Below are 25,352 nucleotides of genomic sequence, written 5' to 3' on the forward strand. Positions count from 1 at the left end.
TAGCTCTGTGCAATACACGTCGACGACGGAGTCGTTACTCGCCAGCTGCTGTGTGCACGGTGCGGCTGTCCTTGCTCTTGAAGTTCGCCATGTCCGCGTGGACCTGGAACACCATCGCGCCTCCCTCCTGAATTTCTCGCCTCAGCCCACACACCAACTCGCCACCAACCGCCAGCTCCACGAGATCGACTCCACATCGCTACGACACGTTCGCTATACGATATGGAGATGAAGACTCGAGCCTCTGAGATGCATATGTCTTCCGAGTCCGACCAGCGCCTCAGCCGCTGAGATGGCTCCCCAGCAAAACATCCTCCAACCCGCCGTACACCCATGACGACGACCTCGACCGCGACTCGCAGCTCGCAGCTCGCAGCTTGCCGCTCGCCTATAGTGGCACCTTCAGGAAGGCATATGGTGATATGATACCAGGAAGGGCTGCTTTGGATCGAGCTGGTGTGCTTCAACGCGACGCTCCCCCTCACCCGGCAGTCCGCGTCGTTCTCCCATGTCCAACATGCCTCGAGACAACTTCTCTAGGAGCTTGGTAAAGGCAAAGCAACACTGGCTTGCTTGCGCACTTCACTTCTGTTGCCAGGTTTACAGCTCCATGGACATCGAGTCTCGAACAAGCTTCGGAGGTGTTTCCAAGCGGCGCCCACCTTGCATGCAGCTCGCGTCGGATCACCTACCTACCCCTCGAACGCTCGCGATCCCACCTCGATTCCCTCTATACCTGCGGTCACTCTGCCCCCTCGGGACTCTTGCTGTTCCGGATTTGAGACCTCCGCGGGAGAGACCACTCGCTTGGCCAAGCTCCGACTGAACATCTCCCTCAACGTAGGAAGCTACAACGCTTGCAAGGAGAGGCATGCAGGACAAACAACTACCAGCCACAGGTTACTTGAGTACTCGGGCTGCGTTGTCGGCTTCCACCTTTGGCTGCAGCTATACACCAACCTCCGTTGGCGAAGCGGTGGTACAGCTCTGACTATGCTGACCCCCCAGAGTTCGGCTTTGCACTGTAACCTTTACCAAAACTCTAGGTAATATTCGAGCGAGACCTCTCTCCGTTTCTCACGACAAGCATGTTAGCCGAAGCCATGTTGGCATCGCCAAACCGTCAAGAAATGCCAATCGAGGCCTCTTCCTTGTCTGCACAAGCGTCCTACGGCCGAAGGTTCACGAACTACGATCCTCCGCCCATCGATATTGAGTACGCGATTACTACAATTCCATGTTTCGGCTGTTTCGGATCGGCAAAACGTCCATCTCTGTCTTGCAGAAGATCTGGCAAGAGAAGGTAATGGGTACGTTACGGGTTGTGGGCCACAAAAGGAAGTTTGCAGCGGTTGCTCGGTCGGCAAATCGACACACGATTTCGCATCATCTGGTTGTTGTTCGTTCGGTGGAAGCTCGCCGGCATGGTCTCCACAGCTACAGTCTTCGTCATGCAACAGCTATGATGCGTCGCCATGCTGATACCGAGCCCTGCATCAGGCGTAGGGACACAGACCGCAACAGCCTTGCGCGTTGTACCGCAGAACCAGTCGACAGAAGAAAGCAGGAGCGGACGGGCAGACGACGCGAAACTCGCATCGAACAGCTTAATCGCTGCTACAACAACGGCTCTTGCGCATGCTCGAGGCACACGAGGATACATCCAGTCTTGCTGCAAATCGAAAGCTGTGCAATCTTTGACGTTCAGAGCGTCACCTCGCTCGCACTCGCATGGAGTAGGCTGGCTTTCCGATAGTATTACTACAAGTCGGCAACAATGCAAGGCCTGCGTCTGATGCTACAGACTGTTGCAAAACGATCAGGCCTTGTGGGGTGTCTCACCCCAGGTAAGACGTGGATGCACTACACTCTGATCTTCAGCGAGCGTATCATCTCCCAGCTGAAGCCACAACTGCGGATCAGAGCATCAGCAACTGCTAGCCATCTCGTCATGCTTGATCGTGTCTGGACTGGATACACGAGCGCGTTTTCGACAGTTGTGACAGCTTGTACCCGAATGTATTGTCCCACATTCTTCCACAGGGTCCATCGACGAAGTCATGCAGAGCCTTGCATAATGCTTGTGGGGTCGACAAGTGCAGGCTAGTCCTTCAACATCAGTCGATCAGGTTAACCCGAAGAGAAACCACGGGGTATGGTATCTGACGCAGTCGGCAATGAGGTGCTGAGATCACGTATCTTGAGTCGTCGCTCGACAGTATTGGTTTCTTTTCACCTGCCTGGCCCCCATGGTCTTGGGCTGGCAAGGTGCTCCAGCCGTCGGCAGACTTCCTTGGGATTTACACTCACCAATGCTTTGGCAATGCCGACCAGTCGTCCAATCAGTATTAGGGTCAATGGAGCAGATGCATGAGTCTAGCGACCGCAACGACCTATCTGCCCTCAACACGCTATGTTTCCGTCGTGAAAGCGTGTTTGATACACCGTTCCCCTGGGTACATCGACAAGTTTGTCATGGTGGCATGGCAAACAAGTTACCTGCGACCTCGTACTCTGAGAAGATGTCAAAGAGTAAGACGTGCGAGCAAGACTGATGGCTCCATGTACCGACAGTCTGAGCTCTTGTTCCAAGCTCTTACGGTCATGGCTCCAATGTTCAACTCCGCAAACCAGCGTTACTGCGTCCAACCACAGAAGAGTTGTCCAGCCGAAGTCAGATTCGCCAGCGAGACATCCGTCCAGGTCTTCATTCGGCGCCACTAGTCATGGCATTGATACGGTGGTTGCCACGTACAGGACCGGTATGTCAAGCTCCAGGACCGACAATTTTGTTTCCCAGTGCATCCGCTGAGTAGCTGAGCACTCGTGTCGCGAGAGATATCGTTTGTTGAAGCTGCTCGCGCAGGCTTCTCAGCGCCGATGTTCGCGGTGGCTGAGAGGTTCACGCCGCCGGAGAGCCGTAGTCAGGAAACTTCCGCCTGCCTCATTACGTTATGTTTGTGCGGTGTTCGCATCGTTGGTCGCGGCGACTCGCGGGCCTCAATCAATCGCGACAAAGCTGTCTTGCATCGTGGCGCGCGTTTGGTGTACGGTCCTGCCGGCTTGTGGGATGTATCTATCCGATGGTAGAGGGACCGCCCGATCTTCGCGTGTGCAGGGCTTCACCCCGCCCTTGAGTTTGTCCGGTGAAGAAGAAGGATCGAGTGCCACGGCGGCTTCCTGTGGGCTCCAGAACCGCTGCAAGCAGTCTGGTGGATCCGGTGCCGTGATGCTCTGCCTGGGGATCGCTTTCTGCCGTGTGTCTCGTGGTGCTGCATGGATCTGGAATGCGTTCTTCGTGCGCCTGGCGGGGCGATGCAGCTTGTCGGTGTTGCTTCCGTGCCTCCGTATCGGCGTGGTAAAGCAGGGCGCCGAAGTAGCGCTCGTGATCGAATGTTCCAAGGACGAACAAGTCGAGAACGACCGTTGCTGCGGCGGAGCCGATCGCAGCGGTGTTGAAGACTTCGCGGACAGACGGCGTTGGGAGTTTTGGACATCGATAAGATCTGCGATCAAGTCAGCCCGACAGGAAACGACTCGCCTTCCTCTCATCGTCACGTCTTCTGCATCAGACGCCTCTGCCTTGACGACACTGCTATCGCGTCGTCGCGGTGGGAGGTGTTGGGGTGGCGGAGGTGATGGAGTGCGGACACCACGGGGGTCAACAAGACTCGCACTTTGCAGACGTGAGAACTTTCATGCGAGCGGCGCAACAGCAAAAGCCGCACGTAGAGCCTCCATCGTATCGGATTTCTTAACGGGATGTCACAAGGATGGCGATGCAGGGGCTTCAAGACCACTCTTACAGTTTGTGCGCTGGCCGTGCACCTGCGCTGCGCATGCAAACATGAGGCTGCGTCTACACATCCCAATCAGCGTGATGAGACGGAGTGTCGAACTTGTAAAGTGCTCCTCAGACATAGGCACAGAGTGTACTGGTGTCTCGCTGCGGAACAAAGTTTAGAGATTTCTGATCGCGACAAGTCGGTGCAGCTCCCTGCATGACACGCTTCCCATATATTTGCATCAAGCTGCAGCTCAGGTGGACAGCTCAAACTCAGGACGGAGATGCTTTGAGACTTGTTGTGGGAGGAACGCATGTCGAATTGCAAGACGTAAAGGCCGCCATTTAGAGCTTGTCCATGGCCAGCCCTACAAACGACCCAACCTAGGACGATGGACGTACAGAAGCAAGTCAGGCATGAGATGGTGGAGAAGAAGGAGCTACCCGACCACGGCCTCTCCGTTGGTCACGCAAAGTGCCTGGATGGTGACCCTGTCGCCGCCGTGCCTGCCCCACACCCCCGCGATGCCAATCAGAAGATCCCGCCAATCTCCTTCACCAAACATACCAAAAGTAAGTTTTTATCGTTATATATACAAAGACTTTCTGGATATTTCCATCAAAAGGTCCCAGGTGTCGGGTTCCTCGTAGTAGTGGCTGCCAGGCGCCTTGCATTGGTTAGAGGATCGGACCACTGTTCATCACTTGAATGAATGGTTGGCTGACATCACCCAGGTTCGATTCTCCGCCGTGTCTTGTTACCATTGAGTAGCATGTAATTCCTGGCTTTTTTTTGCCTTTGCTTTTGCGCTACCCACCATACATCATCGAATCAGCCCATATCTGGTCAACTGTTCACAGCGCAAGATCAGATGCTTTCACATCTCTTTTTGCATCTTCAAGCATGCTCTGTAGGGTATGACTTGGTAGATGTGGCATACAGATGGTCTAGCAGGTGACATGTATGCGCTATCTTTCAGCTTATCATAACGCATCCTGGTCTTGAAGCCACTTTTGATGCGCATGCTTGCTTATCCGCCATTCTAGAAGGAAGCGAAGTTAGAGAAGCTGGCATTTGTTGCAGATGTTACACAGCTAATTGACAGCGGACTTCCGAGCATCTCCGCATCTAAGACATCATCGCGGGCTCCATGCAAAAGCTTTAAGTTTGAGACTGGAATCAGCATCTAAAAGCAAGCGGCAGCATGTCGATTATCGTTTGGATTTTGTGACTGCTAAAGAATGGTCATGTCCGTTGGAGGAGCTCGAAGGACCAACCTTGTCTGATCGCAACGCCGCAACGCCACACCGCTGTAACTGGACATGATCTTGATACCAAGGCCCCTATCCATCGGTCTCGGTGCGGACTTTGGGGCTTATGAATCTGCCACACGACGCGGGCTTGTCAGGGGTTGCCTGAAGGTAGCGCAATCCTGCTGTTCGCCGAGTGGCCCTCATCTCCGGAATCGCAATGAGGGACATAGTGTGGACACGATCTACAACAACGAATGTCCTGCAACAGTTCGCTATTGAACGATGTGAGGAGATGGCCAAAGATGTCAGCAAACCTTCGGCATTTGAGTAGCGGACATATGGGCTGCTGAACAATCTGCGGCTTTGATGCATTGGTGTCGAGCGGCACGCATCGAAACGCTTCTCACTTTACGCCCCTCGACACGGAAACCCCTTATTTGCCTTCTTTGCATCGTCTCAGATTTCCATGAAGAGGATATCCGTTGCGCAACGGCGTCTCCCAGCGGAATGTGTGAGGATTAGCTACTTCAGGGGCTGGCTCGACGAGAAGCCCTTATGAAGCTGGTTTGATGGTTTACGCATCATGGGGCGTCTCTTCCAAGTCTGCCATGATCCGCCATTATCACGGAACAGCGTCACAAAGGATGATTGGCTGTGCTTCAAATCAACGCCCTTCGGCTTTTTGCCTTACCATACATCATTCCGAAAGGATGTGCTTCATCCGAATCGTCTCGGAAGCTCATCGACGGGTTATCTTCGCTCCCCCACTGGATCGATCGGCTTTCGCTATATTCAGGGGTGAGAGAGTCTCTTACCTTGGAGGACCACATATCGTATCTGTCTCGCTCCAGAAAGACATCATTTCTTAACAGAATCTTGCTGCTGCGATTGGCATTTTGTTTAAGTACTTCGAAACTCACCCCAATCCCGCCTTACTCTGTCGTCTTCTGCTTGGAGGTAGCCAAGCCTGACTCGCCCGGAATCAGGACTCCAACACCTGTGTTTCAGTAAAATGGGTCTATGCTATACACGTTCGATATTCATGGCTTGCTGTATCGAGTTTGGCTATCAGCCTGCCGCTAAAAAGATCTACCGGTTCAAGAGAAGGCATAGCTCATCACGTATCAAGATTTCGAAGCTTACGTCTGCGGACATGGGCCCGGGCATTATCGAAGTCACGTTCAAGAGTCAAAGACTATCAACAGCGGTATCACATAATGTCAACGAGTAATGCGCGACATCACGGACTCAAGGCGAGGTAAGCAATAACGAGATGCCGCTGCGTGTGGCCGACTTCACCCATAACCCGTCTCAACTTGGTCGGGTACCACCACAGTCGCGCATTGAATGCATACACGACTGTCGAGCGTACTAGCACTACATGGTGGCAGTTGAGTCTCTCCATCCCGATGCGCAATGCTGAACGACTGCATGCCGTGAGTGCAGGCTTGGGTGAAGGCGTGGGTGCAGACATGGATGTGCGGACATCCGCTGCCACACATGAGCGACGTCAGACCGGACCGGCATGCAGCGCAAACACCACGATCTAAAAGAGTCTACAATCCCTCAGGAGATGTGCGCCATCGAGGCTATCCTGGTCCTACCTGGCTTGACGTACATGTCATGGCTGGTTGTGTACATAGCCTGAGATGTCACACACGCTCGAGAACGTGCAACTCAGGCTACAGGAGAGAGCTCAACGCGACGAGCAGCAGCTCACGCCTCAGCGGAGCTTCGTCTCACTGGCAGACCCTTGCCTCCTCGCCGCCGTGGACGATGTGAAGCAGTCTCTGCACTCGCCGCCGCTGCCCCGCCCCGCGTAATCCCCGCACAAGCACGCGCCCCTTCGCGCCTCGAATATCAACAAAGGCCACCATGGCAACCTCGAAGCCCTTTGGCTACATAATTGCTCTAATCTTGCCAATATCTCGTACGGCGTCTGGCTCGTCCAGGCGTCGTACCCTCACCGGAGTGGCGGGTCATGGCCACTCGGTGTTGTATTGAACATGTGCTAACTCGTGAATACGCAGCTTCGAGTCCCACCGGGCTCACCCTACGGGGAGGTGTAACAAGCCCTCTATTTTGCTATTTTTTTTTATCTTTTCTACACCACAATGCTTAAGCAGAGCGTATGCGAACAAAGGCCGACGCAGCCCTGTCTTTTCTCCGATTACTATTGCACTGCTAAGATAAGATTTGAAATACCTATAGAGGCATGTGCAATCTTTTATGCTTGTCTAGAGTTGCTCTTTTATGCTTTTCTAAAGAGGCGCATGCCCGCTTCTTAGTCTTCGCTTCTGCAGTAGCAGTAGCAGTAGCAGCAGCAACTTCGTTTGCGAATGATGTCTACTTGGACTTCGCCCTTTTGCGTCTAGAGATCAGACTTAGCAGAGACGCAACTAGCTACGTTGCTCCAAGGTAAGCTGCTTTGACAGCAAGTCTGCACTTGTCGGCGTGGACATGATATGCCAGCTGAAGGACTCGAGCGCGGATGGCTTAGGCCAGGACGCGACAGCGGGTTAATATCCTCCAAGCGCAGCATTGGCATAATTGCTATATACTCGCACTCGAGAAATACTACTGCAATTCTATGGCCACGATCTATGGAGTATCATGCGAGATGACAGCGATACGCACCGCTTGATCGACTTTAGAAGCGCCAAATCGCACCTGGCCGCTGCAACATTCGCCTTGAGGGCCTCGAGGATACCTGACGGCATGCGCAGCACAAAGATGTAGACATCACGTAGGCCTCACGATCCAGCATGCTGCTGACATGCCTCAAACTTCCATGGTGTGGATACTGCTGCATCGCTGCAAAGGTGGGTATGGGTTTCCTTTCTATTCATGTATCTTTCCTGCCTCATCTATCCATGTCCGATGAGATTCTGCGCCGCGGCGCCGTTATCTAGGTACTAAGAGCTATCCATTACGCCGTGTATCACCCCGTCTATGCCCAGGTCTAGTCCGGAGCGAGCTATCGGGCGCGAGGGTACTGCCAATGGTGCCAGTATGGGCTGTCGCGTCAATCCCCCTTGAGTCTTCCGCCCCTACATCAGGCCAAGGCCAATGGGAGCTACAGCTCGTTCGCGAACAACGATGATCCGGCCATGCGAGTGTCCATGTAGTTCTGGACACTTGTAGCGGAGTCCACCTCCGGGTCGAGGAGTACGAAGCGCTCGCCCCGGTTTGAGGTGTTGCCGTCGTAGATGTACTCGACCCGCGTCGGCGCCAGGCGGAGCTTTCGTTGAATTAGCTTGCGGAGGCGGGTCAAAGATAGGAGCACGTTGATCTCGAGTTCGAGAACCTCGTCGCGGTCCGCGGCGCTCTTGTCGAAAACTTCCTGTTGCAGAGGATTGGTTAGCCACGATTTTCTAGGCTGGGCGGATGTGCCTTCGAATCCCAACTTACTTGAAGATTCAAGGCAGTCCGAGCATGAAGCCTCTGTCTTCGCCGATCTCCCCAGGCCTGGTAGTGGGCGGCGCGCTCTCCCCAGTACTTGGCCTTGCTGTCGAGAGCTACGACCTCGCGCTGTGTACCTTCGCAGATGACCATCTTCTCCACCTCCTTTCTGCGTGTATCGGCCAAGTACCTCCTTGTCGCTTCCTCCGACCTCTTCATCTCTGGCGCGGGCATGCCTAGCTCGAATGTACGAGTATCGGCTTCGTGTCCGGTCGCGGGGTGCTTGTAGGGACGGTGGCCTGTAGGCCAGCAAAAGGTGTCAGTCGCGGGTCGAAAAACACGCTTTCGCTCGGGCAAAAAGACTTACTATGGAGTTCGGAGAGATATCTTCAACAAGATACCAAAGTCTTGGTCAAATCGGAACGTGGTGGTGCGGGTGTGTGGCGGGGTAGCGAGAGGGAGTTGCGTCTTGATAGAGGCTTCGTCAATACGACCCGACGCTATGACATTTCGACTGTACTCGTCAAACTCTTACACACCTGTTACAGAGGTATTTTGCATCTGCGACGGGTCGCTGGACGAGGAGAGTATGCCAGAGGCCTGCGACAGCGTCTTCTCAATCTGTAGGTCATTACGCCCTGTACAGCTACCAGTAGACTTCAGACGTCCGTTCACCTCCGGACGAGGCGCAAACGAACCCCTGCATGGAGCACGCATCTCTTTTGTGACTGAACCTACAGCTATGCGCCTGAAGCCGCTTCTGTTTTGGCAACGACAGCCTCACATCACAAAATCATGATTTACGCCCGGCTGCGACTCTTCATCTTCTCATCATGTTCTCTTTGCTTTCCTCCTTTGTTCGATCTTCCACGTCGCTTTACTTCCCAAGCCGACAACTTCCTTGTCTTTTTTCACATCGTCTCGCGTCGTTGGGGAAAGGCGTCTCGTGGACGAGAAGTACTAAATGCTGGCGAGCATGCATGGGCAAACAGGCTTATAGAGCTTGCGTTACAATGTAGAGGCGATATAATGTTATCGTTTTCAGGGGCCACGGCCGGGAGATGGGGAAGATATAAATGGCCGTTTGACGTCTTATAGGTTTGAACACCAACAGAACTATCGTCACTGCTCCATGGCGTATGTAAACATATGAGGGTGATGCTGATTGCAATGAGTCTACCTATTTAGTTCTACACTCTCTTTCTAACACAACACTCTTGCACCGTTACTCATTTCATATCCACAATGCTCATTACAATCTCGTCCTACAACTTTGATGCCCATCACTACGAGTACTAAAGCAGCTCACTCCTCCCTCCAGTAGTCACGCGTCATCTCAGGATACAGCGCCTGTAAGCCCGCGACGAGCACACACAAGACGAAGCTACAGTCAACCGAAGTTGCCCGGCAGTATAGCCCAATGGTTTCTACGACCGCCATTCCTCGTCCGCAAAAAGCGAAGACCCGCCCATGTTCTCGTCCATGTAGTGTCGAACGCTAGTCGTCGAATCTAGCTCGTGATTGAGTAGCAGGTATCGGTTGCCTATCAAGACGTCAGCGAAAACAGGACGTTTTTGAGTGCGCCACCCCAGATGCTGTTTCAAGTGCTTCCATATACTAGGGTTGTAGCGCGCTGTTGCCGATTTCCCAACCTATATTGCTGACATGTATGAACGAAGAAACGACGTACTACTCATACGTTAGCGAAATGTCTTGAATGTATTATTAGTGCGGAACTGACCCGATTCCAGCATGCTTACCGCAGTCAACATATCCATCCTCAGTAGCAGGCATACCGAGTTGTTCTTGAAGCTTCTTGCGGGCCGCGGTGATGACGACGAGCTTTTGGATCTGCTTCCCAAGGTCGTAGTGTTTTCCCACCGCATGCGCTGACCATTGTTCCTGCAATAGCTCATTAGCGAACTGTCGATTCGGGATGATGGGTACCTGAGAGGGAAGAATGCGTCTTGTTGCCCAAAGTACATACAAGCGAAAGTTGAGCCTCCTGTCTACGGACGCCATTTCGAACTGATTGGAAGAAATCTCGCTCTTGCCGATAGTGGAGGGCCTTGTTGTTGTAGGTCACGGCCTCGCGCTGCAGGTCATCGCAGAGACGCATCTTCGCGTGCTCTTGGCGCTGCTTGTCTTGCCAGAGTTTGCGGAGACGTTCTTCGGTATTGGTTGAGGACATCGCGGTGAATCTTCGTCGACTTGGCGGTGGTGTGTGTAGTGAGGTCGAGGGACTATAGATTGGTCAGTAATGTAATCACACGAGATTTGACCTAGTAGGAGTAACCTTAAATGACTTGTGGCTGTTGTAGCGATGCTCGTGAACAAGGAGTTGAATCAATTGGAGGGCGGTGCTTTCTCTTTCTAGAAGCTAATCGAGGAGCAATGAAAGATTGGGAACCTAGTTCAGTCGGATTCGTCTGAACCTTTCACTGTTTACAAGTGCTGGAATGTTAGTCACTGCGCGAAGGCACCTACTTGTGACACTGAAAGTTGCGGTTGTATTAGCGAGGCCTTGAGCGGATGCTTCCCGGTATAAGAGACGCTCCATAACGCGAGCACGACGGAGTAGAAACCCTTGAGCCGATGGTACTGCGTTGAAAACCGTGTGTACTATATGAGTGTTTTGCGCAACAAGTCGAGTGAGCCTAGTCTACTACGATGATCTGCAAGTGAAAGGAAGAGACCGAGTCATTCCCCAACCTACCATATTGTCGCGCCAGTAACAGCATGACATTTTGACATGAGTGGAGGATTTGATGCTAGACATTTCGAGAAATTGACGTAGAAGAACGCGTGCACATGGCCTGAAGTGTGGACAAACATTGCGGGATGGTGGTCGAGAAGCTTCCCGCGGTGAGTCACCGTAGCTCTGCTGGACGCCGCATCCCTGCCACACCAACAGCGGCAATGTCATGCAATACTGAAGTCTCTCGAATTTCCACTGAGGTTAGAATAAGGATCCAGCTAAACATGGGCAGCAGGGCCGAATGCGCCAGTTGTCATGCGTGCCGATCCGTGGTAACTCTCGGCTCGTCGGGGGGATGGTGCGGGCGACACTAAGCCTGTTTCTCCACTAGCCCTCCTGCCATTGGGTGTCTTCGCACACATGCCACAGCGACCCTCTTTAACCTCTCAGCCCTAATTCCTCTGCGCTGCGACCGACCGAAAGCGCCAGTTACTAAAGCAGCTCTATGAGACCCTTCGTGCCCCGTCGCCGTGATGTTCATCGCACCCGTGCCCTCCTCCATCACCGCCTAGGACTTCCCAACGAACTCGTCCTCGACATTCTGGACAAGGCTCGTTACTGGGTCGAGCACGTCCATGAAAATGACAGGACCCTCGTGATTCTGGACGAAGAGTTCTCCGACAACTTCTCCGCCGCGTCTCCATTAATGAGGATAATCTTTGACAAGTCCGAAACCACGCATCACGAAACGCCCAGACTCAAAGAGATAGAGTTTCTGATTGTCAGCCACGACCAGGGCTGGACAACAGAGGGTACCATTGGCACATACGACACCTCTTCATGGTTTGAGGTCTCTATCGTGCGCCCGCAGTCTCCGCCCGACGACATGGAAAATGAAATCGTCGCTGCAAACTTCGAGGACAACATGTACCCCCAAAGCAACATCCACAGCGTCATAGACAACATATGCGGTGACCTGGGCTTCAGCAATGTACCACGCTCGCCATCGACTACGGAGCCACAGAGGTTACACTGCGACGAGATGCGGGCTATGACATTTCTACATGATGACCCATCACGCCCGATGGGTATTGAGGGTCAACACGCTTGGTATCTGCAAGGCAACGAGGTCGCAAGAGCCACGTCTGTCTTTGATGGCGACTTCATTCGGAGATATCGTGTTGTCTGGGGATGTAGAGAAAATCCAATATGGGAAGGCAACGAAGGCTCTGGACGTGGCGAGAACTTAATTGACTCTCTACAAGATGGCGATTGGATATGCGTATGGGCAAGAGCGAAGGTGAGCTGGTTTGCTTCAGTGTTGTTTGCATTGACTAATATAAGAATCAGAGAAGAGGATGGGAAAATCACGTCCACGGCATACGTGTCATCACGCGCTACACCGTATAGCCAGTACCAAACACGCTCATAGAGTGTGCTTTGATACATCTTCATCCTACGCAACTACCTGCGTACTGCAATCTCCTCAGTAACAGAGGTCACTGTGTTCGGTGCCACATGCATCGGAACGTTTGTTCGCTTGTAGCTTGACGTCTTCCGACATACCCTCATCGGAGGCATCAACCCCATGCGACAACACCCCCTCTTGTTCTCCAGAAGCGACAAAATCACCAGTAGCATCATTGATGTCAACTGGTCCTCCGCGGACCTTGGCTCGAGCTTTTGCGATGAGCTCAGCCTTCGCACGATCCCGTTCGTCAGCTGCCGCTTTCAGGTCCGCTTTGAAGGCACGAGCAGCGGCCGCCTTTTGCTCAAGTGCGGCTTGCTTGGCCGCCTCAATCTGGGCCTTCCGTTCCTTGCGGGCTTCGGCTCCACCCTTGGCTGCTTCGACCCGCTTTTCTTCGGCCCGTTCAAGCTCGGCGGCGCGCGCGCCTATACGAGAGAACGGTGCAGGTGTCGGCGATGCATCAAAACGGGGTTTTTGGGCAGCAACATCTGATTTAATCGATGACGATATGCGTGCAGGAGCAATTGACTTCGTGGGCGCACATGGTGTCTTCGGACGATGTTTCTTCGCGGCTGGCGTTGTGGGCATCTCTGTTGTGCGCCTGGGTGTTGAAGCCTTTACTGGCCGCTCCTCATGCTCTCGCTCACGAGATTTCAGCTCATCCACGTATTCGTAAGTGACGGTGGCACATCGAGCCTTCATCACAGGATCGGCTGCGTTCTCGAGCTCGGCTTCTTCCCAGATCTCCACCAGGCTCTTGAGCTCGTCCACACTCAGACGTGCCTCAGCCTCACGACGTTTCTCGCGCAGCACTCGCCAGTATTTGACTTGCTCACGTACCCGAGCGCGCATCGAGTTCTTCTGCTCCTGTATCGTAAGCGCTGTTGTGCAGTCTTCCAGTATAGAGCGAGGAGAATGGTGAAAGGCAGAGGCTTCGTCAATGACCTCGTCATCCTTCCCTGCAAGCTCAGCGTCGTAGACAGCTTTCTGGCTCTGGTCGTCTAAGACATCAACCGCCTCATGAATTTTCTCAAGCGCAGCAGCACGCGCGACGCCCTCAGCACCGATCATCTCCGGGAGCTCATCAAAGTACTTCAGCACCAGGGCTTTGTACGCTGCACGTATGACTTCCGGTGTTGCGTTCGGGGCCAGCCCAAGTGTTGCATAGTGTGTTCGAGTCTTCATGTCGAAATTGGTATTCTGGTCCATTTCATCGGTATAGGCATTTGGTGGCCATGCCGGTGTACCTGGAAGTATTCTTATACATCTTCACGCCACGGAGTGTGTAGACATTGTGTATTGACGACTCACTCGACACAGCGTTGCGATCACTACTGACACGCCCATTACGTGTCTCAGACATACAGCAAGACAAGAGTTATCTGAAGAGGAGTAAAGGTTGCGTTCACAAAACATCGGTCACGATGCATCGGCGAGACCGCACAAAGTGTGTTTTGGGAAAACTGGACTTTGCCCAGTGCCTCCGGCTCAGCATTGCCGCGAGCTCACTGCGACCTATGGACGCCTCATGCAGTTACTGCCCCACCCAGGCGCGGATCTTCGCGATTACGAACATGCGAGCAAGACACGGGAACACTGCGCGCTGGTATTGCGACGCTGTTCGGCGGCGCAATTTAGGTAAAAGCGTGGAGGACGTTGACAATCGTATGAGAAATATGGCGCAATCCGACGCGATCGCCATTTCCCATGGCTGCCAAAAAGGCAATTGTGGCAGTGGGGTGCGCTGCCCATAAGCGCATGCCGGTGGGCATTTGTGTGATTCTCATAGGGTGGCACACCATCGCGCCTGCAGGGAGCGAACGTCAACCCTCAACCCCCTCAAAAGGCCAGCGCGAAGCTCAACAACATTCCCCCGACCTTGAGGCCGACGATCAGAAAACGAACGACAAAAGGAAAAGACGCGATTGCGCGAGAACGCATGTTGCTGATGGAGAGTAATGTCGGAAACTTATCTTCAGCAAGCTTTTGGGCAGCCGACCTTCACCGACGTACATGCGAATGGGAATTCCTCTGGACGTGATCTCTTCGATATCCTCGACGTCGCCAATCTCCATCACAACCACGCATATGACCCCAGCGGACAACACCTACATTCACTGCACATACAGTCTCAGGATGTCATCGCGCAGACCCAGCAATTTGCGTATACATTGCACAGCAGTGGTGTGTCGGCACCAGGTAAGCGCAACCCCTCTATTTATCTCTATCCCATCAATTTCATGTACATCATCCCCAACGAATTCTTTGTCCCTCCCATTAGGCTCTTTGCCTACGTATGGACGTCGTTCCTGTGCCTCTGAGTTGCCAGGCCTGGATGACGTTTGTTCGGGATGGGATGGCGTGCTCTCGCTAGCTGCACGTGATCGAACGCGGCGACGGGGCTTGCGACAATTGCATACCTGCCTAGGGAGGTGTGTATGCAAGCTGTGCACAGACGCATGTTGCATCAATCGTTCGATCGATGAAATACCCAGCGTTCACCGCATCTTCTGGGCTGTTTTTTTGTTTGCCTCAGACAATGGTCACTAACGTCATTCTAAGGCCTACCGTACACCTCCGAGGCGCCTGCAATGCCGACCATGACAGGACACATCCCGCAACACTACGAGCACGACAGTGCGCTTCAGATCGGCTTTGATGATCTCCAGGGATTCTCCCCCGTTACACAAAGCTTCAACATCAACGCTTATCGCACGCCATACCCCGAGAGCATCGCAACATCCACATCATCAGCCACATCGCCCGAACGCACCAATGCAAGTCTTCTCACCGATCCGGTTGTTGTCGAAGCAGAGGAGGACAAGCGAAAACGCAATCAAGCCGCTTCCGCACGCTTCCGGCAGAAGAAGAAGCAGCGCGAGCAGCAGCTCATGGAGACGAGTCAAAAGATGCAAGACCGTACTAAGAAGCTCGAAGCCGAAAACGATGGGCTGAAGAAGGAGAACATGTTTTTGAAGAAGCTCCTCGTCGAGAAAGTGGATCACATGAGCGATGAAGATCGGGAGCTGCTCAAGAAAGCCGCAGAAGGCGCGCTAGCTGGAGTAATTGGAAAGAAGTCTTGATTTGTTAGTTCCCAGGAGTATTGGAGTGTTCTCGACGGATGATGTTCTCTCACGTGGAATGATACACGGTGGATGTAATTGGAGGCTTAAAGCACATTTCACATGCGATGTTTTGGAGTTCATATACCATCCCTTTCACATTCTTGGCACGTTCGATTACGCTATGAGGGAAATACGCATTCAATTTGAAGACTAAGCAAGTGCTACTCCGGCGATACACGCTACCTATTCGCCGGCACCGATTTCGTTTGCGGCAAATAGGAAACCGATGCGAACACTGGGAAGGGTTCGACGAAACCTGGTCGAAACCCAGGCAGGCGCTGAAGGTCACGTCGTTGCGCATCCTTCAATCCATTCAAGGCCTCTTCAATATCTCCACTCATAAAAGCGTCGCCCCAAGCCTGGTATTGACGTGCACGCTCGGCGGAATCCGACCACGTGTTTGCCATTGTCAGTGCCAACAGGCACGTGCTGTAGCTTTGTGCGGGGCTGTTGAGTAATGTCGTCTTCAGTTTCCACCCCAGCTCACACACGTTTGCTATAATCTGAATCCGATCAGAAAGAACCTGATTCTCACGTTCCTTCATCTGTCCTTGAACAGTCTCGATAGCACCGGGTATATTCGCAGACCTCAAGCCCTTGAGTCCATGTCCGAAGAAGTACGACCCGAGTACTGAGTCACCTAAGCTCAGTCCTTCGCATAGGGAAAGGAATGATCTCAGCTTAGTTTGATGTACAGTAATATCCCTTTGAAGGGTTGGAACGGAAGTCTTCATGGAGTTCTCTGGTGAATCGAATGCATTGTGATGCAATAGCGGCATAGGCAGAAGATACACAATATCTGCGGCGCGATGTTGTTCGTGGAACGTCCTGGTACGCAATCGTATTGTCAGTCTCCACTCAGAGTATTCTCGAAGAAAGCTCACCAAGACCGAGTGAACCATGGGTCATCAATCATTCCCCATAGCGTTTTCTTGGCAGTGAGCATATAGGAAGATGTTTGCGAACAGGTTTCCGTATCCACCACTACATGGGAGAAATCTGGCAAACTCGTCCAACTATCTGAAACTTTTGAGAGTACAGCTGCAGTGATTCGGCTGGAGCCATAAATCCGATGCATGTCTTGCAAATGTTTCTCCACGTCGTTGGAATCGTCTTGATCAATACATTCCTGATCTATCCAGATGCGCTCAAGCTTCGCGGTTTTCGCGTACTGCACAACGCGATGGAACACGATTGGCGGGCACCTGAGGAGTCTGGGAGGCTTCTCCAAGTTGGTCTTGTCCCACACACGGTATTCCGGAAGCTTTATTCCGTCAAGAGGTTGTGAGTGAGCCCATACGTAAGATACTGTAATGTAATCGTAACGATGCAGGTCGATTAATCGAATTTCGCAAGAGGGAGTGAGGATGAAATCAAACGCTGTTCCACCTTGTGGATAAGGCTCTAGGAATCGAAGACGAAGTGGTCCTATTTCGTAGCCTTCGACAAGTGCGATGCGCTCGATGTCTTCGACTGCGGAGAGGAGCGCTTCTTTGTCTCCGTGAATCTGGCGGAATGTGAGTGCTCGGTCGTCTTGCATGATTGTGGGTGAATGCTATGTGGAAGGACGGACAAAATTCGTGAGGTGGCATGCTCAGCCTTGCAGGGTCGCACAGGTGGGCAGTGCCACCCGTTGTAGCGATTGGACGCCACATGGCTACCTGCAGCCACAGCGATCTTCATCGCAGTCACTCGTCACACAAACTTTCGAAATCCATATTGTCGATATGGATCTGAGCACTACATTCAAGAAGCAATCATTCAGGCTTCCTTGAGTTGGTACCTAGGTCCTCCATCGGACAGACCCCAGCCCCGCATTCGCCCGCCTCTAACCCATCTCGGCTAGCGCCGACGATTACTCACCAAAAGACTTACGTGAGCTTCCCCTCGGTCTTGCGAACACCCGAACTGCGATCTTACAAGGCTGAGGAACAGCCATCGCAATCTCATGTCCCTCCTGCTCGGCCATCGCGTTTTAACTGTATGGCTGACCAAGCTCGGTCTGCTCGCTCCTGGCCACCAGCGCGATGTTGTAATGCTCCAATGTAGTGGTATGAGAGTGAGTATGTGGTGTCCCGAGATGGTATATATGCAGGAAAGGTAGGCGATGAACAAAAACATTATCAACACATCTTCAAAAGCATCCAATACTCAAGTTCACTATTGGCTGTCCTTCAAACCTTGATTCACACGCTTCACACTCCACCTCATACACACTCATAATCTTCAGCCTTCGAGATGGCAGCTACGATGCGCGGATGGCAGTTCAAGTCCGCATCTGGACCCATGGAGAAGAACCTCTCCATCCCTTCCCCAGGCCTTCCGATACCCGTCATCAAGAAAGACGAAGTGCTCGTCGAGAGCCATGCGACAGCGCTCAACCCCATCGACCACAAGATCCTCGAACTCGGCCTCATCACGCGCCTGATCTTTTCAGGGCTGACACCTGGCTTGGATGTGTACGGCCGTGTCGCGAAAGTCGGCAGTAACGTCACAAGCTTCCAGGAAGGCGACATTGTATACGGCGGTCTCGTCCCAGGAGGCAAACATGGCGCTCTAGCGGAATACGTCCCCGTGCCCCAAAATCTGCTAGCGAAAGTGCCGATGGGCGTGGAGGGTGATGATGTGGTGTCTATGGCGAGTACGGGCATGACGGTATACGCAGGATTGAAGCCGTATGCTAGACCCGGCAACAAAGTCTTCATCAATGGTGGCTCGGGAGGAACTGGCGTGGCTGCAATCCAGATCGCCAAAATACTCGGCTATCACGTTACAGTGTCATGTTCAGCGGCGAACATCGAGTTAGTCAAGAGTCTAGGAGCGGATACAGTACTGGACTATACAACGGCACCAATCATCACACAATTGAAAGATACCGGCGCCATGTTCGATCTCATCTTGGACAATGTGGGGACACCGGCGAACCTCTACCGTGCTTCGAGCGCGTTCCTGCGACCTGAAGGCAAATTTGTACAAGTCGGCCTGGGCATGGATCTAAGCGCCGCAGTTCAGTTCTTTGGCAACAAATTGACTAGTTTCTTGGGCTGGGGGAAGAGAGAGTACATCTTCGTTACCGGAAATGCGAGTACCGCTGTGTTCGCACAGCTCGCGACATGGATGGAACAAGGCAAGCTTCGCGCGGTTATTGACTCTACATGGGAGTTCTCGGAGGTGCCGAAGGCGTATGAGAGGCTGAAGACAGGAAGGGCAAAAGGTAAGGTTGTTGTCCATGTGAAGGATGCTTGAGGCAATTGGGCATGTATCATTCTAGATTTCATTAGAGCGAATCGTAATATTAGATCTTCTTTCCACTAGTAGCATTTGGACTCATTCAATACATTCGAGGCCGATCATCTCGGATTGTTGCGTCTTAGCTATGACTTCGCGTTACATATACATTGCATGTCTCTATGCCAGTGGTCATGTCTGACGAACCATCTCAGCTACACTCATCCCCCATTCGCATTACCCGCAGCTATTGAGGTATTTGCATAAGCCCTGGAGACCTGTTCCAACCCACGATCAGCTTCCCACATTTAGGTGTGGTGCAAAATGACGGGTTCAATATACCCGACTTGGCAGCTGAGCTGTGGGAGCTTATATGTAGTACAAGTCTCCTCGCAATGGTGCGCAATGCGAAGAATCCGACAAGTTCCAATTTGGGAGTTATCGACTTGATGCAAGTAAGACATGAATGAAGGGGAAATGGGAAGGATGCCCAGAGAAAGACGGAGAATTGCGATCGTATTTCGGTTCGCGGATGCGAGAGGTCGAGAGATGAAGGATATAAAAGTCGGCCAAAGTTGAGTTTCAAGGAGATCTCAACGACAAGATCCAAATACTCCAACCCTACTTGCGCAATTCACAAACATCCACCACTATGAAGCTCGCCGCGTCTTTCGTCGCTCTCCTTCCGCTGGTTGTGGTCGCAACGCCAATTACTTCTCCCGACCCTGCCGCAGAGGCCGTCGCAGATCTCCTCCCTCGAGCTACGGTGTGCTACCTCAATTCCGACGCCCTCAAGAACGATCCTCAGGGTTGCGACACCAGCCCTACCAGCGGTGTCCGCCGCCGAGGTGTAACGGGTGGCGACCGCTTCAGCGTGAGTTGCACCAAAAGAGGCAGATGCGTAACAAGTGCGAACTGTGTCTGGGACTATGTTCCGGCTTGGAACTGTTACATCTGGGCTGGCTGGACTCAGCAAAACTGCGAGCGTAAGTGTGATCGTTTTGCTGAACTATGCTTTGTTGAGACGCGTGGATGTACTGACGCGAACAGGTGGGCTACCAACTTGCTAGTTCAAGAAGGTGGTCTTTAGTAGTGTAATGAGTATGGACAGAGTTCAAAGGATGCGATACAATATGGGGAATGAGTGACTTGAAGGATTGGGAACACACGTTCGCTTTGTTACTGTGGAGATCGGCGTTGGGGGTGAGACTACAAGAAGAGGCTATGATGAGAATGATCAATACAACTGGCTTCTTTCTCACAAGTCATGCTGATGTAATACTCCCATTTTCTTTCTGATGCAGAGCCCATCTCTTGTGTTTATTTTCGGCACACCAGACCCTGTCGGGGTTCCAGTGTTTGCTTATCGGACGGCTGTGTGTTACGAGTTAGGTACCCTTGGAAATATAGGCTCAACATGAGATGATCAGATAACATCTGATATAAGACGGCGGAGGACTGCTAGCATTAAATGAAGGCCGTGAAGAGAAGATACTCAGTGCTAAGGTCCGGCAAGATGCGGCATGACGTTCGGCTTGGCGAAGCAAAAAGTTCGGAAGCTTTCCGAAAATCAAGAGCGTCAAACTTTCAACATGCGCGCCTTGACGAGAAGCATACAACCTTTCTCCGCTGCTTTCACTCTTCCGAAACACGCCAACCGCGTACGGCTATCGAATGCGACTCCCTTGCCGTCATGGACGCGCTCATTTCACGCGTCGGCGAATCTGAGAGTTGTCGACCTCGCGTATCGGCTTCATGATGACTCGGGCAAGGCAAACGGAGATCCGATTGTGATTGTACATGGCTTGTTTGGGAGCAAGAGGAACAACCAGGGTGTTGGAAAGTAGGGAATCTCTCTCCAAATGTCATAGCTGGATTGGGACTGACATGATATCCCTAGTGCACTCGCACGCGTCCTCAAGCGTCCCGTATACGCCATCGACACGCGAAACCACGGCGAATCCCCCCACGATAAAGTCCACAACTACACCGCCCTCGCCGAAGACGTAGAGGCCTTTCTCCAGAAGCACGAGCTGAAGAATGCGACACTCATAGGCCACTCGATGGGCGCGAAGACAGTCATGACCATGGCGCTGAGGAACCCAGACTGCTGCGCAAACATCATACCAGTGGACAATGCACCAGTGGATGCGGCGCTATCAAGCGACTTCCCAAAGTACGCAGAAGGCATGCAGCACGTCGAGAGGTCACAGCCCAAGAGCCAAAAGGAGGCAGACAAGCTGATGGAGCCTTACGCAAAGGACCTACCAGTTCGCCAATTTCTATTGACGAACCTGATGAGGGGTGAGCCAGGCGCGCCGCTCAAATTTCGCATACCTGTGAGCATCCTCACTAAGGCACTCGACAACATGGCCGACTTCCCCTTCACCAACCCCGAGGAGGCCTCCTTCAGCAAGAGAGCTCTCTTCATCCGAGGCACCAAGAGCCACTACGTGAGCGACGAGACACTACCGATCATTGGTCGGTTCTTCCCTAGGTTCGAATTAGTCGACATAGACTGTGGCCATTGGGTCATTAGTGAGAAGCCCGAGGAGTTTATCAAAGGTACGCAGACATCGCCTCAATCAAATATCGGTTTAGCTAACATGTTCCAGCGGTGGTGGATTTCTTACAGGAGAAGGAGTAGATACCCAAACAGGATATAGGCAATACCACGTTATTATAGACACACCTACGACCAGCGGAACACGATGATCGTCTCTGTTGCATGGCAAAGCATCAGACATCAAATTTCACAGTGTTGAAAGCCGTCTTGGAGAACTGGTTTTATTGTTAATGAGCGACAGGAGAACCAAGATCTAACCCACCCGACTCAACAGATTCGTCTACGAACCTCTCCTCCACCGTACCGAACACCCTTCCACCATTCGCCTCAATCTACCCCAACTCGATATCCCGACTACAAGGACTTGTACGATCCAACCCTGCCAGAGAAGCATTGCTCTACTCCAGGCTGGACATCCACAAAGTTACCAGCTCCACAGCCCGTGTTCACGTAGAAGCGAGCTGCAATCTCACATTAGCCTGGTTCTGATTCCCCCCAATTCCTATCACATACTGGTTCTGGTGAAATCATTGATATACACCCTGAAGCTGCCGTATGGCGCCGTGTACGAGTTGTCCGTGCACGTAGAATTCTGGAAGAAAACGTTGTCCTCGAGCCAGGGCTCTTCGCAGCCCATACCGGCGTAGAAGCGGATGATAGCGACACCATCACCGGGAGCCTGACGCTCGACGACGGTAGAGGGGTTGGGACGAGCGCTGACGCTCGTGGCCGCGAGAGCGGTGACAAGGGCGATGAGGTTGGTGAGTTGCATTTTGGATGTTGCTGGATGCTGTATTGGAAGATGAAAGCTGGATGATGAGAAGACAATGGTATGAAGAGCCTGTCTCTTATACTTCTTCGCTGCCTGTCTCCCTTAGAACATCTGTACTAGCAGTACGTTGATGATGCTCTTGGTGGTAAGACCTAACTCCCCTTCAAGCTTCTCAGCAGTCGGTCAACACCGCCACCAACTGATGGTGTTGAGGTCATACGCTTCCAAGCCGCCACACATAACCTGATGGGGTGTCTTGAGAATCCACGAGCCTCAGATGTATGCCTCGCTGCCCGTATCGTGGGTCAGAAGAGGTAGCATTCCACGATGCGATACGAGATCTGATCTTGCATCCGTCTGCATCGTCGCATGTCCGAGGACCAGATTGGTAGGATTGTTCACATCACCAACGGAAATGCTCCCCGCGATCTCATCTTCGCTCGTGTACATGTGTTGGTGGATGTGGTAGTGGGAAGTCACTTGCGCATCTGACGAAAAGCTGACGGACTACTCTGAATCAACGATCTATACAGGGAATTTTCGTTCCGATCCTAGCCTCTCCATACCGCCTCAAACTCCAGAAATTCGCATTCAAACGCGATGATGGGGTAACAAAAGCTCCCTCATCTTTTATCTGGCCCTCTCTGGCCATCTACCGGATACCCATTGTCAACACCACTTCTACTTCTACGCCACATATAGGTGCAGTGTTGATATCAACGCCACCAGTTCTGATTAGCAATTCTCTGCCACGCTCTTGGGCTATGTATAAGCTGACGTCCGCACAGCGGAGTTCATTGGCATGACGCACTTGCCCGTGCGCGTGGCTGCTCACCAAGTCCACAAGCAGTAGGTCAACACAAAACTGCTGTCGCCATATCTGCATCGACTGCGATCCACCGTGCCAAAAAGTCTTCGAACCCTCGACACTATCAACACTTTCTTGAATCTAATCTAGAGCGGATGTTACGGCGACCAGATTACGACACTAACTGGATCAAATGCACAGGAGTGAATGCTTCAAGGACGCGAGCCGCAGTCGCTTAAGCAACATGCATGCAGACGCGACGGCCCATCGCGCTGACGCGACACGGGATGTGTGCTCGCCGCGACCTTCCGCTCTCAATCTAGACCACGCTGTGATTTGCCAGACTTGAGGTTGGCAGGAAGCTCGGTCGCCGGAGGCTTACTAAACGTGTTGCGCATCTTTTGCGATTGGATCGCAGTGTCGGCTCAGGTCTTGGTGCAAGTGCGCTTTGGCACAAGATTGCCAAGTAGACGGACTCTGCGCATGACATGGTACGGAATCGATGATCTGGACACGGGAAGATGGACATGATAATGCCAATTGATGAAATGACGCGTCGTACGCCTCATACCAGTTCTCGATTCCCATCACTTCCCGCATCAATCCCCCACCTTACACTTCCCCATGATCTAGTTCTTCCATCGCTAGCTCCTTCTCCCGAATCCTCCCTTGCTATCCTCATCTCCAATCCGTCTGGGCCGACGCTCGCTCCCAAGCTAGTCGTTCTAGAGCCTAGAGAAGGGCTATTGTGGAACTTAGGGTTGCGTGCAGCGTGCACGAGGTCCTGCATCTTTTTGCCAGGCATGGCGCCATCGCGAACGTACGATGTTAAGCCAAGGATGACGCAGATAATGGCGAATGCGTTGGCGAGGGCATACGGGATGAACAACCCGCAAGCTTTGTAGTCGTAGCGATTTACGTCGGTGGTGAGTCGGACAGTTGTGTTGGCCATGTTGCTGTGCTGATCAGCTCACGATTCGATCGAGAAGCGCTCGATTACTTACGTTAGTAGCCGGTTATGCATCATGCTAACCGTCAGATTGAAACTTAGTTCTTCGATGAGAACGTCCAGTGTCCGGTTTCTCGCCATAGCCTTATCTTGTAGCCTCTGATCACTGAGCTTGAAGGCCGTTGACATATTCTGCCCTTTGTATAACACCTTCTCTTCGTCGAACTCAAAGTACGCATCCAGATCGGCAGAGCCCAACAGACTAGTACGCTGTATAGGCGAGTCGATGACACCGTACTGAGCTGCTGCTTGTTTGTCTGAGATACTCGTGTCCTTAAGCCATGCTAGCTTGCCCACCAGTTGGTCGCACATAACCCACATGAATGCTGTGTACGCATGTTGAGTCATGTTGGAGATCTCATCAGGTCCCTCGTCTGGAAACGAGATCGTTTCACCGACCTCGTATTTTCCGGATACGTTCTGCAGCCCATGATACTGCGAGATCTCCAAACTGTAGGAGGCGTTGTGTGGTCGACAGATCTGGTACTGGCGGAATTTGACCCGCTCGCTTTGGTCGTTGATGATAGGCCGCAGAAACGTCATCCAAAGCTCATTCGCTGGTTTCGAAGGTACGTGTTGACGAGGATGCGAAACTGCTGTGAGACCTCCAGTGCTATTATGAGTTGGCACGAAGCTGAAGTACGCATTGTCCGTCTCTATAAGTGTGCCATCCAACGCCGACATTTCCTCTTGCAAGAAAGAGTCGATAGCATGCTCTTCCGTCTCATTGGCCTTGCCACATTTGATTACCGGAGCATAGAAATCGACGGTGTAAGCGGAATTGTTGAACGGCAGATCTAGTGGTAGTATCTCGCCAAAGGATGAAGTTGCGGTAGCTAAGAGATTCATGACGGTCCTTGGTCCAGTGAAGATCCGGTTCTTGTCATCAAAGAACTGTGTCGTACCGGACCGACTGGGTGGCGAGTAGGTATATCGATGCGATTCGTTGGCATTTGCGATAGATGGATGCGGCATGGCTGCGATGATGTTTTCGACGTTGGTGCCCTCAACTATGAACAGAGTTGCAGGCGTGAAGAAAGGCGGAAGCAACAACCCCCTTGGAATGCATTAGCAAAAGGTCGTTCGCCAAGGTCTACTACTCACCATGCCAGACAAGCCATTACCGATCCCACCTTCAGCCGCTTCCACATCTCCATGTTGAGCAAAGATAATACTGACGTGTCAGCCCCGAAAGCGGAGTTCAATACCTTGAAGGTCATATCTTTCTTCATTAGTGT

General features: G+C 52.4%; 9 protein-coding genes across 9 annotated transcripts; 4 read left to right on the plus strand and 5 right to left on the minus strand.

Moving 5' to 3' along the window:
- Nucleotides 1-8,114: 8,114 nt before the first annotated feature.
- Nucleotides 8,115-8,674, minus strand: J4E93_009580 (uncharacterized protein; the record flags this gene model as incomplete). The annotated part of the gene is made up of 2 exons (XM_049347470.1): nt 8,115-8,381; nt 8,450-8,674. The coding sequence occupies 2 exons, from the start codon at nt 8,672-8,674 to the stop codon at nt 8,115-8,117; spliced, it is 492 nt and encodes a 163-aa protein (XP_049195476.1).
- Nucleotides 8,675-9,745: 1,071 nt separating this feature from the next.
- On the minus strand, nt 9,746-10,462 carry J4E93_009581 (uncharacterized protein; the record flags this gene model as incomplete). Its single annotated transcript, XM_049347471.1, has 2 exons — nt 9,746-9,824; nt 10,182-10,462. The coding sequence occupies 2 exons, from the start codon at nt 10,460-10,462 to the stop codon at nt 9,746-9,748; spliced, it is 360 nt and encodes a 119-aa protein (XP_049195477.1).
- A 1,181-nt stretch (nt 10,463-11,643) lies between these two features.
- On the plus strand, nt 11,644-12,548 carry J4E93_009582 (uncharacterized protein; the record flags this gene model as incomplete). Its single annotated transcript, XM_049347472.1, has 2 exons — nt 11,644-12,438; nt 12,489-12,548. The coding sequence occupies 2 exons, from the start codon at nt 11,644-11,646 to the stop codon at nt 12,546-12,548; spliced, it is 855 nt and encodes a 284-aa protein (XP_049195478.1).
- Nucleotides 12,549-12,624: 76 nt separating this feature from the next.
- Nucleotides 12,625-13,815, minus strand: J4E93_009583 (uncharacterized protein; the record flags this gene model as incomplete). Its single annotated transcript, XM_049347473.1, has 1 exon — nt 12,625-13,815. One exon carries the CDS (start codon nt 13,813-13,815, stop codon nt 12,625-12,627), a length of 1,191 nt encoding a protein of 396 aa, XP_049195479.1.
- A 1,382-nt stretch (nt 13,816-15,197) lies between these two features.
- On the plus strand, nt 15,198-15,689 carry J4E93_009584 (uncharacterized protein; the record flags this gene model as incomplete). The annotated part of the gene is made up of 1 exon (XM_049347474.1): nt 15,198-15,689. The coding sequence occupies one exon, from the start codon at nt 15,198-15,200 to the stop codon at nt 15,687-15,689; it is 492 nt and encodes a 163-aa protein (XP_049195480.1).
- Nucleotides 15,690-17,969: 2,280 nt separating this feature from the next.
- J4E93_009585 (uncharacterized protein) lies at nt 17,970-18,977 on the plus strand (the record flags this gene model as incomplete). Its single annotated transcript, XM_049347475.1, has 1 exon — nt 17,970-18,977. The coding sequence occupies one exon, from the start codon at nt 17,970-17,972 to the stop codon at nt 18,975-18,977; it is 1,008 nt and encodes a 335-aa protein (XP_049195481.1).
- Nucleotides 18,978-19,611: 634 nt separating this feature from the next.
- On the plus strand, nt 19,612-21,606 carry J4E93_009586 (uncharacterized protein; the record flags this gene model as incomplete). The annotated part of the gene is made up of 4 exons (XM_049347476.1): nt 19,612-19,833; nt 20,732-20,802; nt 20,860-21,524; nt 21,575-21,606. The coding sequence occupies 4 exons, from the start codon at nt 19,612-19,614 to the stop codon at nt 21,604-21,606; spliced, it is 990 nt and encodes a 329-aa protein (XP_049195482.1).
- Nucleotides 21,607-21,879: 273 nt separating this feature from the next.
- On the minus strand, nt 21,880-22,297 carry J4E93_009587 (uncharacterized protein; the record flags this gene model as incomplete). Its single annotated transcript, XM_049347477.1, has 2 exons — nt 21,880-21,986; nt 22,039-22,297. 2 exons carry the CDS (start codon nt 22,295-22,297, stop codon nt 21,880-21,882), a joined length of 366 nt encoding a protein of 121 aa, XP_049195483.1.
- Nucleotides 22,298-24,105: 1,808 nt separating this feature from the next.
- J4E93_009588 (uncharacterized protein) lies at nt 24,106-25,089 on the minus strand (the record flags this gene model as incomplete). Its single annotated transcript, XM_049347478.1, has 1 exon — nt 24,106-25,089. One exon carries the CDS (start codon nt 25,087-25,089, stop codon nt 24,106-24,108), a length of 984 nt encoding a protein of 327 aa, XP_049195484.1.
- Between the last annotated feature and the right edge of the window lie 263 nt (nt 25,090-25,352).

The sequence above is a fragment of the Alternaria ventricosa genome (assembly GCF_023758065.1).
Source record: "Alternaria ventricosa strain BMP 2768 chromosome Unknown scaffold_22, whole genome shotgun sequence".
In the NCBI taxonomy this organism is placed as follows: domain Eukaryota; kingdom Fungi; phylum Ascomycota; class Dothideomycetes; order Pleosporales; family Pleosporaceae; genus Alternaria; species Alternaria ventricosa.